The sequence below is a fragment of the Corvus moneduloides genome, chromosome 24, assembly GCF_009650955.1.
Source record: "Corvus moneduloides isolate bCorMon1 chromosome 24, bCorMon1.pri, whole genome shotgun sequence".
Taxonomy (NCBI): domain Eukaryota; kingdom Metazoa; phylum Chordata; class Aves; order Passeriformes; family Corvidae; genus Corvus; species Corvus moneduloides.
Window position 1 is genome coordinate 6,148,999 of NC_045499.1, and position 15,471 is coordinate 6,164,469.

The following is a 15,471-nucleotide window of genomic DNA, read 5'->3' on the forward strand; positions in this document are numbered from 1 at the left end:
CCACGTGTTCCACGTTTGCACTTTTCCAAAAGCACCCACCCCCCTCTGGGGCTTCCTCTGCACCCCCCACATCTGCCCCTGAGCTTGGACCGGAGCAAACACTTCCTGCTGACAGGGCAGGTGGAGGGATGAGCAAAGCTCTCTGGGTTGTATTTTCATGGAAGGCAGGGCAAAAAAGCAGCATTTAGCTCGGTCAGTAGAGGCAGAAGCTTGCGGTGAGCAAGAGCACAGCTCACGAAGAAGGAATTTCTCTCCCTCATCTCCTCGTGAAGTGGCTGAGGCTTTGAGCTCTTGTTCCTCCTCCAGACAGACAACTCCTGGGAGCATCAAAGGGAGCTCGTTACACATCCAGTCCCACTGGGACGCCAGTTCTGATGGGCCAGGAGTAAAAGGGAATATTCAAGATATTTTCCCTTGAATTAAATATAAAGATGCGAGCAAATTTCCAGGCCGGTGTGAACACGTGTGTAAACCTTACATAAGGAGAGGCACAGGAGACTGAAAGTAGGGCACAGACACGGAGATCACGGCTCCAAACACCACTGGCTCTGCTGGGGAGGGAGCGAGGGTGAGCACAAACAATTTCCTAATACATCAGGCCGTGACACAATGAGAACATTGTGATCTGCGTTGGGTTAGGAGAGGAAACTCTTCATGAGGCATTTATTTATTTCTGTGCTAGTAAAGAGCCCGTGGTAAAGGCATTATCACCGTGCTGCGTGTGAGGAGGAAACTCATTGGTCTTAAATAAACAAACAAATTTATTTGGGGTGGTTTTGCCTGTGCTCAGAGGTCTGGAGAAGAAATGATGGACAGCAGAGCACTTGTATCGTTATCATCAGCCCTTATCAAAACTAATCCCAGGAAGGTGTGAGATATCCCAAAACATCCCCTGGTAAGAAACAACCTCTGCAAGATGAAGAAGACAGAGGAAGTTCTTCGGAGACACGACAGCCCTGTGATCCCAGGAGGAACTTCCAGAGATACCAACTCCGCTCTCTCCCTCTCTGTGATCTCAGGCAAGTCCTGGGTGCTCCCAGGAGGAAAACAGAGACAATGGGATTGTCCTACTTTAGCAGAGACTTGCCAGACACTTCTGGCAGGGTTGGAGACCCAGAGAACAGAGGACTCCAACTGAGCAGCCTGGGAGGACAGGGATGCTCTGAGTGTGAAGGAGAAACCTCCCCATCGCTCAGGAGGAGGAGACGCAAAGGGTTTTGCTTTGTCTTTATATGGTCTCATTTCAGGTGCTACAAAGCTGTTTGTAGGAACAGTGAGGGCAAAGACCGGGACCTTACCAGCATCAGGACCTCAGGAAGATGAAGCAGGCAGGGGCATCAGCCAGAACGAAGGATGCAGAAACCCCAGACCGAGGGTTCCTGGCCATGTTCAATCAGGAATTTGTGCTAACAAACCCCTTTCCTCCCGGGATCCCTCAGCCCTGGGACACACAGGAGAGCTGGCAGAGCCATTCACGGGCTGTGCCTTTCCAAGTGTTAAAAGCATTTTTGGATTGGAGCCCCACACCTTTTATGAACTGCTAAGAGAGATGGCTCCGGGTCCCCAGCGCTGGAACCCGAACCAACTCCCTTTTCCAAAATCCGGGGCTGTGCACTTTGGCAATTCCCTTCTCCACCAGTCCACAGCCATAAATCCCAGCCCTGCCAGCACAAGGCACCGACCAGCCCCAGCCAGACCTGCTGTGGCCCTCAGACAAAGCAGAGCTGCTGAAAGGTGCTGGGTTTGAGGAGTCCTTGGGACCCCCCGAGGGAAAGCCCTGCAGTAATTACTGTAATTAATGAACCTGGGCATTCCCACACAGCAGGGGTGGGATCAGCTCTGGCGTTCAGGTCAAGAGCAGCACTTCAGTGACACCAACACCTCCCTGCTTTAAAGCTGCATCTTTTTGACAACACAGAGACCCACGGGAAGGCAACAAACCTCACAGAAACTTTGGTTCTGCTGCTTGCGGCACAGAAAAGCAAAGGATAAAGGGAAGAATCCCAGTGTGGTACCTCAGAGACGTTGATCCGTCCCTCCTGGAAGGAGCAGGTGGTGGGGTCGTGGGTGCAGAGGTTCCGGTACTTGCACCAGTGGCAGCGGAAGGCGCTGTTCACACAGGACAGGCACCTGGGGACAAAGGAGGGGTCAGCACAGGGCTCAGCACAGTCATCTCCAGGCTTCACCAGAAATCCAGGCTTCCTGGGAAAATAATTTCTTTGAGGGGCGTGGTTTTGATACAGCAAAAGTGAGAAACGGGTTTGGGAAAACACACAGGCTCAAAAGACAGACTTTGGGCAGCCTCACAATTTATTCCACAGTAAAATACAAGCTCGGATTTATTGCACATCACTGGGTTGGTGTAAAGTAGAGCAGGGCATTGCACAGGCACCAGGCTTGGGTTTTAGTTTCTAGAAAAGAAGGCAAGCCTGGCAAAAATGGGATCAGTTGTTTTACAAGTCAGGAATGCGCCAAGTCAACGGCAACACTTCTGCCCGGCCTTGGAGCGCAGAGGGTCCAGCAAGTGCTTTTGATTCATGTTGGGAAAAAAAATAACTGTTTATGAAATGTTTTTGAAAGAACACAGACCCTTTTCAGCCCCGGGGGGCCCAGCTGCCAGCAGAGTGCCTGGGTGGGTTTTGTTCCCCACTTGCTGCCGCCACAGAGATGCACGAGCTGTGACAGCTGCTGATCCTGGCAGTTGCCACCTCCTCCATCTCCGAGGCCACCCCTCCTGCCACGTGGCAGCTCTTGGTGGCACAAGGATCAGCTGTGCCCATGGAGTCAGTCCCGTGCCATAACCTGTGGCTCCAGGCACTGTGGTGCTGCCTGGAGAGGGAAGTGCCCGGGGATGTGCTGGAGCAAGGCCAGGGCAGGCAGACAAATGTCACCAGGGAGGTGGCAGTGTGGCCTCGGGCAAGAAGCTCTGGAAGAGGAGGAGAGAGGCTCTGCAGCAGGGGCTCCCTCGCCAGCTGGGCACAGGGACCAGGGCAGTGCGAGCTCGTGTGAGCTGCTGCCACCAGAATGAGTTCTAATACCTCACTTGTGTTCTCCTGATGCCTTCCTGGTGGCCCCAATAGCCAAGGGAGCTTATTCTAATCATGCACGGGCAAATCTGGGGGAGAACACCGAGTGCTGCGAGCTTATTTAATTACTCATTTGTCTGACCCACTTCTGTCCCTGTTTGGGTCTGCAGCACCTCACCCACCTGCCCTCACCCAGCCTGGCCTCCAGCATTCCCAGCAGGGGCTGCTGGAGCTCCCAGTTTCCCCTCCAAGGGAGGAGAATCTCCCTGGGCACCCAGGCCAGTGGTTTGGTTTGGCACCTCTCCCTGTTCCGTGGTTTCTGTAGTTTCCTGGCTGCTGCTTCCAGCTCTCCCCCGGCCTGGCAGTAGGGCAAGGTGGGATCCTGAGCTCTCAGCTTTACACCGGGTCACCACCCTGGCTCTTTCACCCCAGTCCACCTTTCTCAAGAACCAGTGTGTCTCCTTTGCTTCAGAAAGTGCATCTCTCCACCCACCTAGTCCTTACTAAAAGACACTTGTCAGGGAAGGTTCCCTGTCCCACCTGCAGCCCCCTGGGGACACAGAATCCATGGGCCTGAGCTCCTAACCACCTCAGTCCATGGGGTCACAACATCACAGGAGGGTTCCCAGGACCTTCCTGCCCATCCCCAAACCCCTCCTGTCCCTCTCTCCCCGTGTCACCTCCCAGGGGTGAGTGCATCAGATGCCACACAGCCCAAAGCAGCTCCCCTGCTCCCCGCACACCCAGCACTGCAGCACGGAGCCTCAGGATCAATAGATCTCTCCTCTCTGCTGGCTGAGCCCTGAATTCTGCCTCCTTTCTGCATGCCGTGATTCATTCCTGCCAGGCTGGCTGTGCCCTCCTTGAACTCTGTGATAACGAGTCTGGAGTGATGTAAGTGCTGCAGAATTTACCACCCTGTAAGCACTTTATCTCCAGACACAAACGGGGGGGGGGAGGCACGGCCAGATGAAGCCGAGTGACAGGCCAGGAAGGATGTATTGCTTCTCCTGATCCAAACCTCGGCTCCTCCATGGAAATAGGGGTCCCTGGAACGCCATTCCTCATGAAAATTCCGCACTGGGAGAATGCAGAGGAGCCTGGGGGAACTGCAAGTGCTGCTGGTGCTGCACAGCCTGACCGAGGCACAAGGGCCTGAGGAGACAGCTGTGCATGAGGGGCAGCAGGGCAGGAGCAGGAATCATTGGGATTATGGATATGGATCCCACAGGCAGCACAGGGGGACTGAAGGATTCCCTGTCATCCCGGTACCTCTGCTCTGTGCTGTGGCTCACAACAGAATTTAAATTAAAAATGAATGCCTGCCTAGGAAAGCCAGCGGCCAGCCAAGCCTGTGAGCACACAAACACACAAACCCTCTTCCAAGGGCATCAGGAAAGGCCCTGGAGCTTGAGGCTTCAAACCAGCACAGAAGGGCTGGGAGTGACCTTGTGCTGGCACTCGGTGACTCCAGCAGCTGCCCCTGCCCCAGGAGAGGCTCCCAGCCCTGCCATCCCCATCCAGCTGCTGGCAGGTCCTGCCCGCAGAGCCGGAGCTCACTTTGTTTCCAGAGAGAAATCCATAAACGCTTCAGGTCTGAAAATGTGTTTTTAAGGCCGGCCGGCTGCCTGCTGCCTTCCAGTGCCCGGGGGGATGTGATTCCACAATCCTCAGCAGCACCGAGCCCTCCATGGAGCCTCCACTGGGCCTCCCACATGCCTGGGCTGCAGCCCACCTTCCCCTCCTGCAGCCCACCTTCCCCTCCTGCAGCCCACCTTCCCCTCCTGCAGCCCACCTTCCTCTCCTGCAGCCCACCTTCCCCTCCTGCAGCCCACCTTCCTCTCCTGCAGCCCACCTTCCCCTCCTGCAGCCCACCTTCCTCTCCTGCAGCCCACCTTCCCCTCCTGCAGCCCACCTTCCTCTCCTGCAGCCCACCTTCCCCTCCTGCAGCCCACCTGCCTCTGCCCACATCCCACCTCCCTCCGCCCGCATCCCACCTCCCTCTGCCCGCATCCCACCTCCCTCTGCCCGCATCCCCCAGCCCCCCTGCTCTGCCTTCCCCAGCAGCTCCCTTCCCGTTCCCGTGCCGGCTGTATCCGAGTTCTCAGTTGCGGGATCGCGCAGCTTGGGGGCACCAGCAGGTTGAGGTTGCTCCCGGCTCGCTCCACCTGCGTCCTCCCGGGGCTCTCCGAGCTCCGCACGCCCCCGGAGTTCGAGCAGACCCGGGCTGCTGGCTGCCCTTGGCCCGCACCGTGCGTGCTGCGACCCGCGCACCGTGCCAACCCCCCTGGCCGGTCCCACGCCCATCCCTCAAATTTTCTGGGCTGGTTTTTGGCTCTGCTGAGGGTGGGGAAGGAGCACTCACAGCTGGTGGGCACTGCAGTTGTAGAACTTGAACTCGGTGCTGACGAAGGTCCTGCCCGTCTCCCGGGACTTCAGCTGGAGCACGACGCCGAACCAGTCTGGGGATGCAGAGCAGAGCCCGTCACTCCTGCCCGCGGGAGCGAGGGGACAGCAGCACACCCGGGCTGATCTGCTGCCCACTGCCCGCCCGCTGAGCCACCTGCTGCTGGGGAGCTCGGGGTTTCATCTCCCTGCTCCCCCACCCACCAGGACCTCCACCCACACCCTGCCCCCGAACACCCCGGGGTGTCTGTGTCCAACAATGCCTCCAAAAAACCAGCCCTGATGGCAAAATGCATCAGAGACACGGGGGAAACGCTGCCTTGGGATGATTTTGGAATCTCGCCCTGTTCCTGAGTCAGTCTCCGGTATAAGAAGTGAGACTGTTCTGAGAGGCAGCCCAGGAATAGAATCGTGGAATCATGGAAAGGTTTGGGTTGGAAGGGAAAGATCATCTCATTCCAACCCGCTGCCATGGGCTGGGACACTTTCCACCATCCCAGGTTGCTCCAAACCCCATCCAGCCCCACCCTTGAACACTTCCAGGGATTAGGATCCACAGCTTCTCTGGGCATAATGTCCCTGAATTATCTCCCAGAACAGGAGCCGCTGCTGGAAACAAGTGAAGCACCAGCAGAGCTCTCCAGGAGCCTCCACTCTGGGTCAATTAAGAGCAGATCGCTCTTTTGGGGCTGCTGTGGGGAAGCCTATCCTGGTCCTGCTGCTACAGGGCTCTGGGCCTCCCGGTGTTCCCCAAGTCTCAGGCTCCATAAAATGCCTCAGAAATACGAAGACATCAGCAGGGAGGCACCGTGGACACCTGGAAGGATGCCAAGGAGAAGATGAACTCCAAGCCAGTGGCGTTTCAGTTACGGGAAGAGAAAATATGACAGTGGTGACATTAATGAGGAGACAACCCAGAGACCAGCACCGAAACAGAGAAACTGCAGCCAGTACTTGTGGGTGCTGAGCCAGGCCTAGGGGAGATTCCTGCTTCCCAGATTCACCCCATCTGGCAGGGATGAGAGCTCCTGGCCACCTGTGAGCCACCCTGGAAGGGACAGACGGCTCCTGTCCTGCCCTGGGAGCTGTCTGGCAGCGCAGGGAGGGTGTAAGGATAGGGCAAGCACTCCCTGCTGCCTGCTGCCAGCCCATCCTGCCCTGTGTGGGATGCATTTCCTAAGGATGAAGCTCCCTGGGTTCAATAGGCTTTGACAGGAGCACGAATTTCTCCGGCAGCAGCCCCAAAGGCTCTGCTCCACTCAGCTGATACTCCCAAAGCTGCCCCGCGCTGTCTGACACCGTGTCACTGCTCAGGAGTCATCACTTACCCTGATCCACGGGGATGGCAGGGACATCTTTGGCTGGCGGTGACACACAAACCACCTGGCTGCCCGAAACCTGCCCCTCCACCTCCGTCAGGTTCCCGAAGAGGCAGCTGACGCCGGCGCTCAGGTCTGGAGCATCGCTCACCCGCAGGCTGAGCTGCAGCAGGGACACCGGGGAGCGAAACAGAGCTGTGAGCAGGCAGAGCTTCCCAGATCTCCCTCAAATTCCCTGTCCCAACTGTTTTCCCTTTCAAAATGACCCCCTCAAATCACCCACCTGCCCACAGGTTCTGGCCAGCTGCCCTTTCATGGGAAAGGGAGGGGGAAAAAGGAAGCCAAGGATGTTCTTTATGGATACAAACCCACCCCGCTGAGCCTTTGGGCGCTGCAGGTCAGGAGTGGTGGCAATGGCAGATTTTTGTCCCCTGGTTGCTCTACAGAAGCTTTGCCACCCCCAATGCCTATGGCAGGGCCCTGAGAGCAGCAGTGACTGTCCCCAAACCCCTGAGCTCAATCCACCTCCCTTCCCACTGCATGGACAGGACAGACCACCCTGCCCTGGCCTGGCAGGAGCAAGTCCCCAGTGTCCCCATCACAGCTGGGCAGTGTCCCCATGGCAAACCAGTGCCTGGAGGGCTGAGTCCCCTCTCCCCACACCATTTTTACTCGGGGTTCTGAGGGCAGCCTGGGAAGGGCAGGCAGCAGGACCAGCTGCCACAGGGGGCTGGGGGGCTCCGGCAGCAACAGCTGGGAAGCTTCGGAGAGCCAGGCCCGAGCGCTGCTCACAGAGGAGCTTTTTGGGAAACAAAGGCTTTCCTTTCACCAGCTACAGAAACCAGACCAAGGGAAATGTGAGCTGGGGCACCAGGGGAAGGGGAATTTGTTTCTGCCGTCCCCCCTCCGGCTCCTTCCCCAGCTCGGGTGACCCCTTGGCTCCCCTGTCCTTCTGCGAGCGTGACTTCATGAGAAAACACTTGTGCCAGAGGGAAGGGAGAAAGGCTGGAGCGTGGAGTGTTCCCTGCTGGAGGTGCCTCTCCCGCAGCCCCCATCCCTGCTCACCGGGAGGCTGTGCTCGGACACGGAGATGCTGCTGGGCTGCACCGTCACACTCAGGCACTGGCTGATGCTCCCTGCGAAGCGGAACGGCTCCTCTGCCCGCTCACAGCGGTCCCTCGGGGAGCACCTGCCACACACGAGCACTCAGCACAAGAACACCCACCCAGAGCACAGAACGCACCCAAAACCCCCGGGGAGATGTTCCGCAGCAGGACCTGGTGACGCCCGCACAGGGAGCAGGTGTTGGGCACCAGGTTAGGAGCAAAGGGTGCTGGAAAATATTCTGTGATCAGCAAAAAGACAAACCGTGAGTATCCCATGAGTAATTCCTGCACTGGGACACAACTGAGAGCTGCTAATCCCATGTGCTGGTGGTGTGGGACGAGCCATGAACTCATCATCTGCACAGGAACTAAAGCAGAAAGCAGTAACAGGCAGGGGCAGGATGATGCCTCTGTCCTAATTGAACCCACACAGCTCACTAATCATCTCCTCCTGGAGCTGAGTGCGAGACACGGCCAGGAATGGGAGCTTCCAGCTGCTGCCAGCGGTGCTTGGCTGGTGCTCACGCCCTGAGCTCCCAGCTCTACCCCATTCCCAGCAGCAGGGACGCACGCTCTGAGCATGCCAAGGTGGCTGGGACTGCTGCTGGCATTCCATGGGCTCCAGCATGGCTCCTTATCCCTGTTTTCTCTTGCAGGTGTCCTTGGAGCAGAGGGAAATTCCGCTGTTTCCAGCAGAGCACACACTGGGAACCGAGGGAGGACTTTCAGTGTCTCCAACCAGACTGTGGTGCTGGCATCCCTCCAGGATTTCCTGGTTTATGTCATTTGGGGAAAATCCTTTCCTTCCAACCCCCCTCCAGGGGTGCAGATGACAAATTTGCCTTTAAGGTCCCTTCGAACCCACCCACTGTGGGATTCTATGGGACAGTGGGAGTGAGGCCGTTTGCTTTAGATGAGGATAAGTGAGGTTTCCACTTTCCCTTTCCAAACCACCCCCGTGATCCCCAACAGACGCTGGGGCTGCTCTCCTCACCCTCTCCCTTTTGTACCTTTTCTCCTGGAGCATAATGGAGCTAAATATGAATGGTGCCAAAGGAAGAAATATCGAGGTTTAAGTGAATCTCTAAGATAGCCCTAAAGTGAGCTCTTGACTGGAGCCTTTATCTCATTGACTCGCTGGAATGGCTCTTTTTTATCATCCTACTTATGGCAACAGCCCCAACAGAGATAAATAGGCCTGGAGACAATAACACACTTGCAGAGAGCAGCACGGGGAAGTCTTGCAGGCTTCAGATCCCACTGGGCTGGAGAGATCCTGTAACAATCTCCTGGAGGCCTCTGATCACTCCCGAAGAGCAAAGGAACCCTCTGTCCATGCAGAGGATGAACAAATCACCTCCTCCTCTGCCCCTCACCCTTTCAGCCATCCCTAAACACAGTGTGAGCGTCACCCCCTGACCCACCACCCTTCCACAGAGCAGCTGCTCCAGCTGGAAGCAGGAATGTGTGAGAATTAAAGGGGAGAGATGACAAATTAAATACAAACACTCCAGCACTTGGGGCCTCCAAACAAAGATGACAGAGGCTTCGAGGAACAGTAAGATAAACTCAATTATTTACAGCTTAAAAAAAAGGCTAAAAAATGATCACTGCTCTGAAGTGCAGATGCTTGAAGGGAGAGTTGAGAAATCCCATCGGGGAGGAGCCCTTGTTGGGAATAGGTTGATGCCGAAATGTCATGGCCAAAAGGGCAGAGGAAATGACACTTTTCTCTCCTCTTGTCATTGAGGGTTTTGTCTCTGCAAAGTGAAGATAACAACCTTTACCTGCCTCCCAGGTGGCTTGTGAAGATCCAGCTCATTAGCATGAGGGAAGTGCTCGGTGATCCTTTCGGAGGAGCTGCAGCAGGAGCAGCAGCAACAGCCCCAGCACAGCCCCTGCTGCAGCGTCCCCTCCCCACCCGCTGTCCCTGGGAGGGCACACTGGGGTGGCTGCCCCGGGGGCAGAGCCCGAGGGGTGGGAATGCCCAGGGATGGAAATAATTCCCTTCTGAAGAAGGAGCTGTGGCAGTGAAGACTTTCGGACATGACTGCACAAAGGGTGGCTCAGCTGTAGGGCAGGACAGGCCCGTTTGCAAAGGAAAACAGCTGAAAAACCCCAAAGGATGCCCAGAGTGCCCTGAGGTGCTGCTGTGGGATGCTCAGAGCTCTGCTGCTGTCTCCAGCCCTTCCCTGAGAGGAGCCTGTGCGATGCTCAGGGGCTGAGCTGCTTCTCCTGCACCTCCCCAAGTGTGGCCATAAACCAAACCCGCTGTGGGGAGCTGCTCTGCACCCCAAAGCCCCGAATCCAGGCCGGATTTGCGGAGGAGCCTGCAGCTCCCCGCTCCCCTCCAGCACCTGCTCCTCAGGCAAGGGGCCAAGCGCTGCTGTGCGGGGCCCTGAACTCTGCCTCCCCCATTGCCACGCTCTCCGTGCAGTAACGGGGCCGCTCTGCGAGCTGGCACGGGGCCGGAGGGATTTCTATTCCCCTGCTCCAGCCTTCCCCAGGCCTTCCCCTCCTCCCCCGAGCTCCTCTGCCCGGTGGTCTCCCTTCCGCCTTAGGAAGTGCTCGTTATTATGGCAGGGCAGAGAAAGGAAGGGCACGGACACCTCCTGAATGCAGAGAGAATTTCCTGGAGTTCCCCTGGAGAAAAGCACCCTCAGCCCTTTGTGCCTGGCAGTGTGAGGGGGGCTGCCAGCTCCGAGCCCGCTGCTGGATCCCCCCGGGAACGGCTGGAGCAGAGACCCCTGACCTCCCCTTGCAGGATTTCAATCTCCTTTCCTGGTGCATTTAAAAGGGCTCTGTGCTCTGCTCTGGGGCTGTAACCTCGCTGGAAGCAAAGCCCCACTCACAGATTCACATCTACTGTTGCCTTTAAAAATTTCACATTATTTGGGATTTACAACCTGGGCAAGGAGCAGGAGTGTGCAAACCACCAGGCCTCCATTCCCACCAGTTTAAATTTTGGTTTTCCATTGTGTCCACATCCCCCTGCCCACGCTGTGGGCGACCCACTGCTCCTGGAGCAGGGGTTTATTTCCCTTCACCTCTCCCCGGGAGCTCAGGGATCTCCAATGGCATCTGCGCTGCAATGCAGGGAATGTCCAAAGGAGAGAAAAATGGATTTAAGGAACTTCAGCCTAATTCGTTTTGCGTGGGAGGCACTCAGAAGCCTTGAAAGCTGCTTTTATCACCAGGAAACAGCCAAGGCTGGACTTACATGTGGTGGAGGGAGCACCAGCCGCAGTGGGGGTCCCCCGAGCTCAGGCACTCCTGGCAGGTCGTGTACTGCTCACAGGACTCCACGGGCACCCGGGACACCTGCAAGGGAACCACACATTCTCAGAGCTGCTCTCCCACAGCAAAGCCAGAGCAGCCCCAGGTCCCGCTTCGCCCCTCAGAGTCACGGAACACAACAGCAAATCCACAGCCTGAAATGAATTTGTTCCAACATGCGAGAATAGGAATTATTGGAGACTGAGACATGAGGTCACCCCGTCCCTTGGGCGAGTCCTGGGCACACAGAGCCCCAGCCGGGCTCCCACGGCGCCGTCGGCTCCTCAAACCCCTGAGCCCCCCTGCCCAGACCTCCGCTGTGGCTGGAGCTGAGTCCTCTCCTCCCTGATTTATGCTTTGCTCTCTCACCCTTCTCCCAGGGGAGCTGCTGCAGGCAATAAATCACGGGCATTTTGGCAGCTTGTTTAGTCTGGGTAGGTGTTTCACTGCTTTGGCCCCTCTGAGCCCTTCCAGCAGCAGCCACGCTGGCCCCAAGCCTGACCCCCTGGGGATTGCTGTCCCTTCCAGGCAGGGATGCCACAGAGGGAAGCACAGGTGGGAACAACCCCAAACACTGCTGTAAACCCCTCTCCCACCCACAGCACATGAGGAAGGTCCCTGCCTGATGCTGAGGTGCAGCACGGCCCTCACCTATTTACCAGCACTGAAACCCCAAAGGCTTCAAAACGACACCAGGCTTTAACCACAGGTCACTGCTTGGCTCCAGCAAAGACATTTTTAACCTTTTTAACCACTTGAACCTTTCCAACCCGTCCTTTGCCACCTCCAGCAGCAGGGTGGGCTTGCATTCCATCTCTGCACAGAGCTCCTGCTCTGTCCCTCTACAATGTATGGAAGAGATTCCTTCCTATACGGTTGGGAGGCACAGGAACAGGTTTCCCAAGAGGCTGTGGACTCCCTGTCCCTGGAGGTGTTCAAAGCCAGGCTGGACAGACCTTGGAACAACCTGGGAGAGTGGAAGGTGTCCAGGTGTAACCGGATGATCTTCAAGCTCCCTCCCAGCCCACACCATTCCGTGATCCTGTGGTTCTATTTCCATTTCTCCCACCAAATACTGCAGATAATCCTCTCCCAGCCTCCCTGCAGCGCTCGGGCCCCGGGAGCGATGCCTGCAACTGGCTGGGAATTCAAACAACTGTTGGATTGCACCGGCTCTGTCCGTCAAAACAGCACCCGGCTCCCAGCAGCCGGCTCTGAAAGGAGCAGTGTCTCCCCAAACAACGGCCACTGTCACGCCAAGTGCTGTTGACACAGTGAGAACCCAGTTCCTCTCTGAGGACGACACCAATAGGGCTGCTATTCTTCTTGTTTCCTCAGCCCCACTCAACAGCTTTTCCTGGAACAGAGATCACCCAGGGAAGCGCGGGGTTGGTGTTTTCTCGCCGACGTGGAGCCCGTGGGATGGGTGGAGGGCTCGGTTTGGGACCCTGGAAATGAGGGGCAGAGGTGGGAATGCCCTCAGCCAGTGATGGATGAAAGAGCTTCGGGAATGGAGAAGAGAAATTCAGGGTCAGAGGTGGAAATGAAGGGCTTGGGTTTGATTCCTGGCTGCAGAGGGGGCCTGGGGTGTCCTCGCAGGGTCTACACCTCGAGTGGCCACAGGTCAGGTGTTTTTTCCTGCTTTGCCTCTCCCTTCTAAGGAGCAAAAAGCACTTTAGGGACAGCACCGTGGGGTGGGACTGACCCCAGGGGCTGGAGGCAGCACAGCCCCCCAGGACAGCCCAGCCAGGACTTATTCCTGCACCCTGCCTGGTGCTGACACTGCCCACATCCACCCCACCCCAGCATTTCCCAGTGCAAACCAGTGCTGCAGCCATCACGCTGCTCCTGGGTGGAGAACCAGAAGCAAACACGTGCTCTTCAAACCAAACAAGCATCCCACAGCTCTCAGCATTCCCTGTGGGAGACACCAGCCAGCACAGGAGCACCCAGGGAGGTCGCTGGGTTTCCCCTAAAATCTGCCCAGCACGCTGAACTCGGACCCAGCCTGGAGGTCAGGACAGCCCCAAAATCACCCGGCACCGTGGATCCCCAACAAAGGGAGGCTTGGCAGGATCTGTCCCTGTGATTTAAATGCAGCTCAGGGCTTGTTTCGTGTTTGTGAGGAGCTGGATGCTCTCGCTGCGCTCTATAAATAACAGAGGATTGGAATTATGTGAATAAGAGTTCATTAGAGATGATTTGATGTTGAGCGCTTCGTTTCTTTTTCTGCTCAGGAGCTGCGGCTTCTGCACATGATAATTCTTTAAAAACCACACAGAGATTTTGAACAATGTCTGCAGAGGAGCATCTGTGTGAAGGACAACAGCCAAGAATCCAACACTGCCGGGGGATCTCCTCACTCCTGAGGGCACAGCCCTGCTCCCCCCTGCCTGACTGTGACCTCTCTCCCTGCTCCCTGTGCCAAAACGAACCTGCTGCTCAACCATTAAATGATAAAGTCTCATTACTGCTTTCCATGACTGCCTGACCCATAAGAGCAGCAAAATAAAATAAATTAAAAAAAAAAAAAAAATCAATACGGTCTCTCCAAAACACATGAATTCCAACTCTGCCAGCCTCCGGAACAAATAAGTGCAAGAAACCAGTTCCAAATAAATAAATAAATAAATAAATACCTAAAATAAGCAGCCAAAGCAAAGTTTCCACAGCTTTTGCGTGCTACCAGCCCAGGCCTGTGACCTCCCCTGGCTGGAGACAGCCCCTGGAGCATCCCACAGCCACGGCACGCTGCCCACAGACCCCTCGGGGGGCTGGAGTTCAAACAGAAAATCAATTTTTAATGACTTTGGGGAGTGGAGTAGAGATGCCAACTAGTTCAGTGTAATTAAAGCCATCTATCACTCACTGAGCAGGAGCCCAAAGTTGATGAACTTTCCAATGAGATTTGATTCTTTCCTTTATTCATGAGAAAACTCTGCTTTGTGCTGGGGCAGGAGACGTGGAAAAGTGTGGGAAGGAGCAAGGAGGATGCCTCAGCTGCAGCCATTAATGTGTCAGGGTGACAGGAAAAATAAAGTGAGACTTTCTCAGGGGCTGTAAGAAGTTTGACAGACTCCTGTTCCCACTGCTCCTCCTCCTGTGCCTCCATGCTCAGCTCCAGGTGGAATATCCTGCTGGGCACCTTTGCCAAGAAAAATCCCAGTGTGCAGGGATGGGAACACTCTGGCTGTGCTGAGCAAGACACGTGGGTGCAATCTGCTTCGGGCTGTGGAAATTCCTACCTGGAAACTGCTGTTCCTGACTCGTGGAGATCTCAGACACACTGAGACTGACGCCAGCAATGAGTGTGGAAGGACCAGGAGCGAGCGGGATGCGCGAAATGAATCCTTGGGGCAGAGCCAGGGCACAGAGGAGAGGGGAAAGGGGGAGTTTTAGCCACAAATAACTGAGGAGCATCCCCACGATGCTGTGGAGCTCCCAAGGGTGGGAATGGCTCCAGGATCAATTCCTGTGCCACAGGAAGGCACAGAGCAGGTGAGGGGCAGCTCTCCCGCCAGGTCCAGCCTCTCCTGCAGGACCAGCTCTGCTCTCCCATGCCCCCAGCTCAGAGAGGGTTCTCAGAGCCCCCACCGGGCTGTCAGAACCAAATCAACACCTGGAAGTTCTGGCAGAGCAGCAGCGAGTGGGAGAGGACACGGAGACAACGTTGCCATGGCTACGAGGGGATTATTTAATTACGGCGCTGCAGATGCACGCGGAGAGAGCCCCTTCAACTCTGATCCAGGCAACCTTTGCAGAGGTTTGGCTTTGCTGCTCTAAGAACATCATTAACATCTGATGAGGACATGCTGTGTTGGAGCACAGGGGACCGGATCACTCCCCGAGTGAGGGATCAGAGCTTCTCCAAACATTCCCATCTCCTTGGCTCCCTCACACCCTCCGCGTACCGCGCCAGGCTCCTGAGGGAGGTGATGAAAGCGAGGACAGCCTCCTCTGGGAAGCAAGGAAGACTGAAAAAATAGCAAATATCCCGAAGTGAGGCTTGCTCAAGCAGGAAAATTGTCCTCAAGCCAGAGTTTCCTCCATCCATCCGGCCCAGAATCCCGCCAGGGCTCGGAGCAGCCTCGTGTTCTGGCACACAGGCTCCTGCAGACAAATGCTTTCCTGTGGTTTACCACGGCTCGAGTTAATCATCACATCAATATGGAACATCTGAGCGGGGTTTGTTGGAATAACAAAGTGCCAGGCAGAGATCCCAGCCCCGCTCCCAGGAGCAGCACAGGCTCGTGCAAACCTGCAGGAGGGGAAATGGGTTTTCATCTCCAGCGCGGGCTGCACGTGACCGTCCATGGGATGCTCGGTCTGTTCGCTCTG

The 15,471-nt window shown here is 56.2% G+C and overlaps 1 protein-coding gene across 3 annotated transcripts in view; it reads right to left on the reverse strand.

Moving 5' to 3' along the window:
* The window catches only part of PLXNA2 (plexin A2), a 145,216-nt gene that overhangs the window by 49,613 nt on the left and 80,132 nt on the right, over nucleotides 1-15,471 (reverse strand). For all 3 annotated transcript variants that reach the window (XR_004244347.1, XM_032132796.1, XM_032132798.1), the window contains exons 5-9: nucleotides 11,078-11,178; nucleotides 7,817-7,940; nucleotides 6,761-6,914; nucleotides 5,392-5,488; nucleotides 2,016-2,130 (exon numbers count right to left, since the gene is read on the reverse strand). Coding sequence is in view for 2 of the 3 variants with exons in the window: in XM_032132796.1 (XP_031988687.1) it covers nucleotides 2,016-2,130; nucleotides 5,392-5,488; nucleotides 6,761-6,914; nucleotides 7,817-7,940; nucleotides 11,078-11,178 (591 nt within the window). In the remaining variant the exon portion in view is untranslated. The remainder of the gene's footprint in view (nucleotides 1-2,015; nucleotides 2,131-5,391; nucleotides 5,489-6,760; nucleotides 6,915-7,816; nucleotides 7,941-11,077; nucleotides 11,179-15,471) is intronic.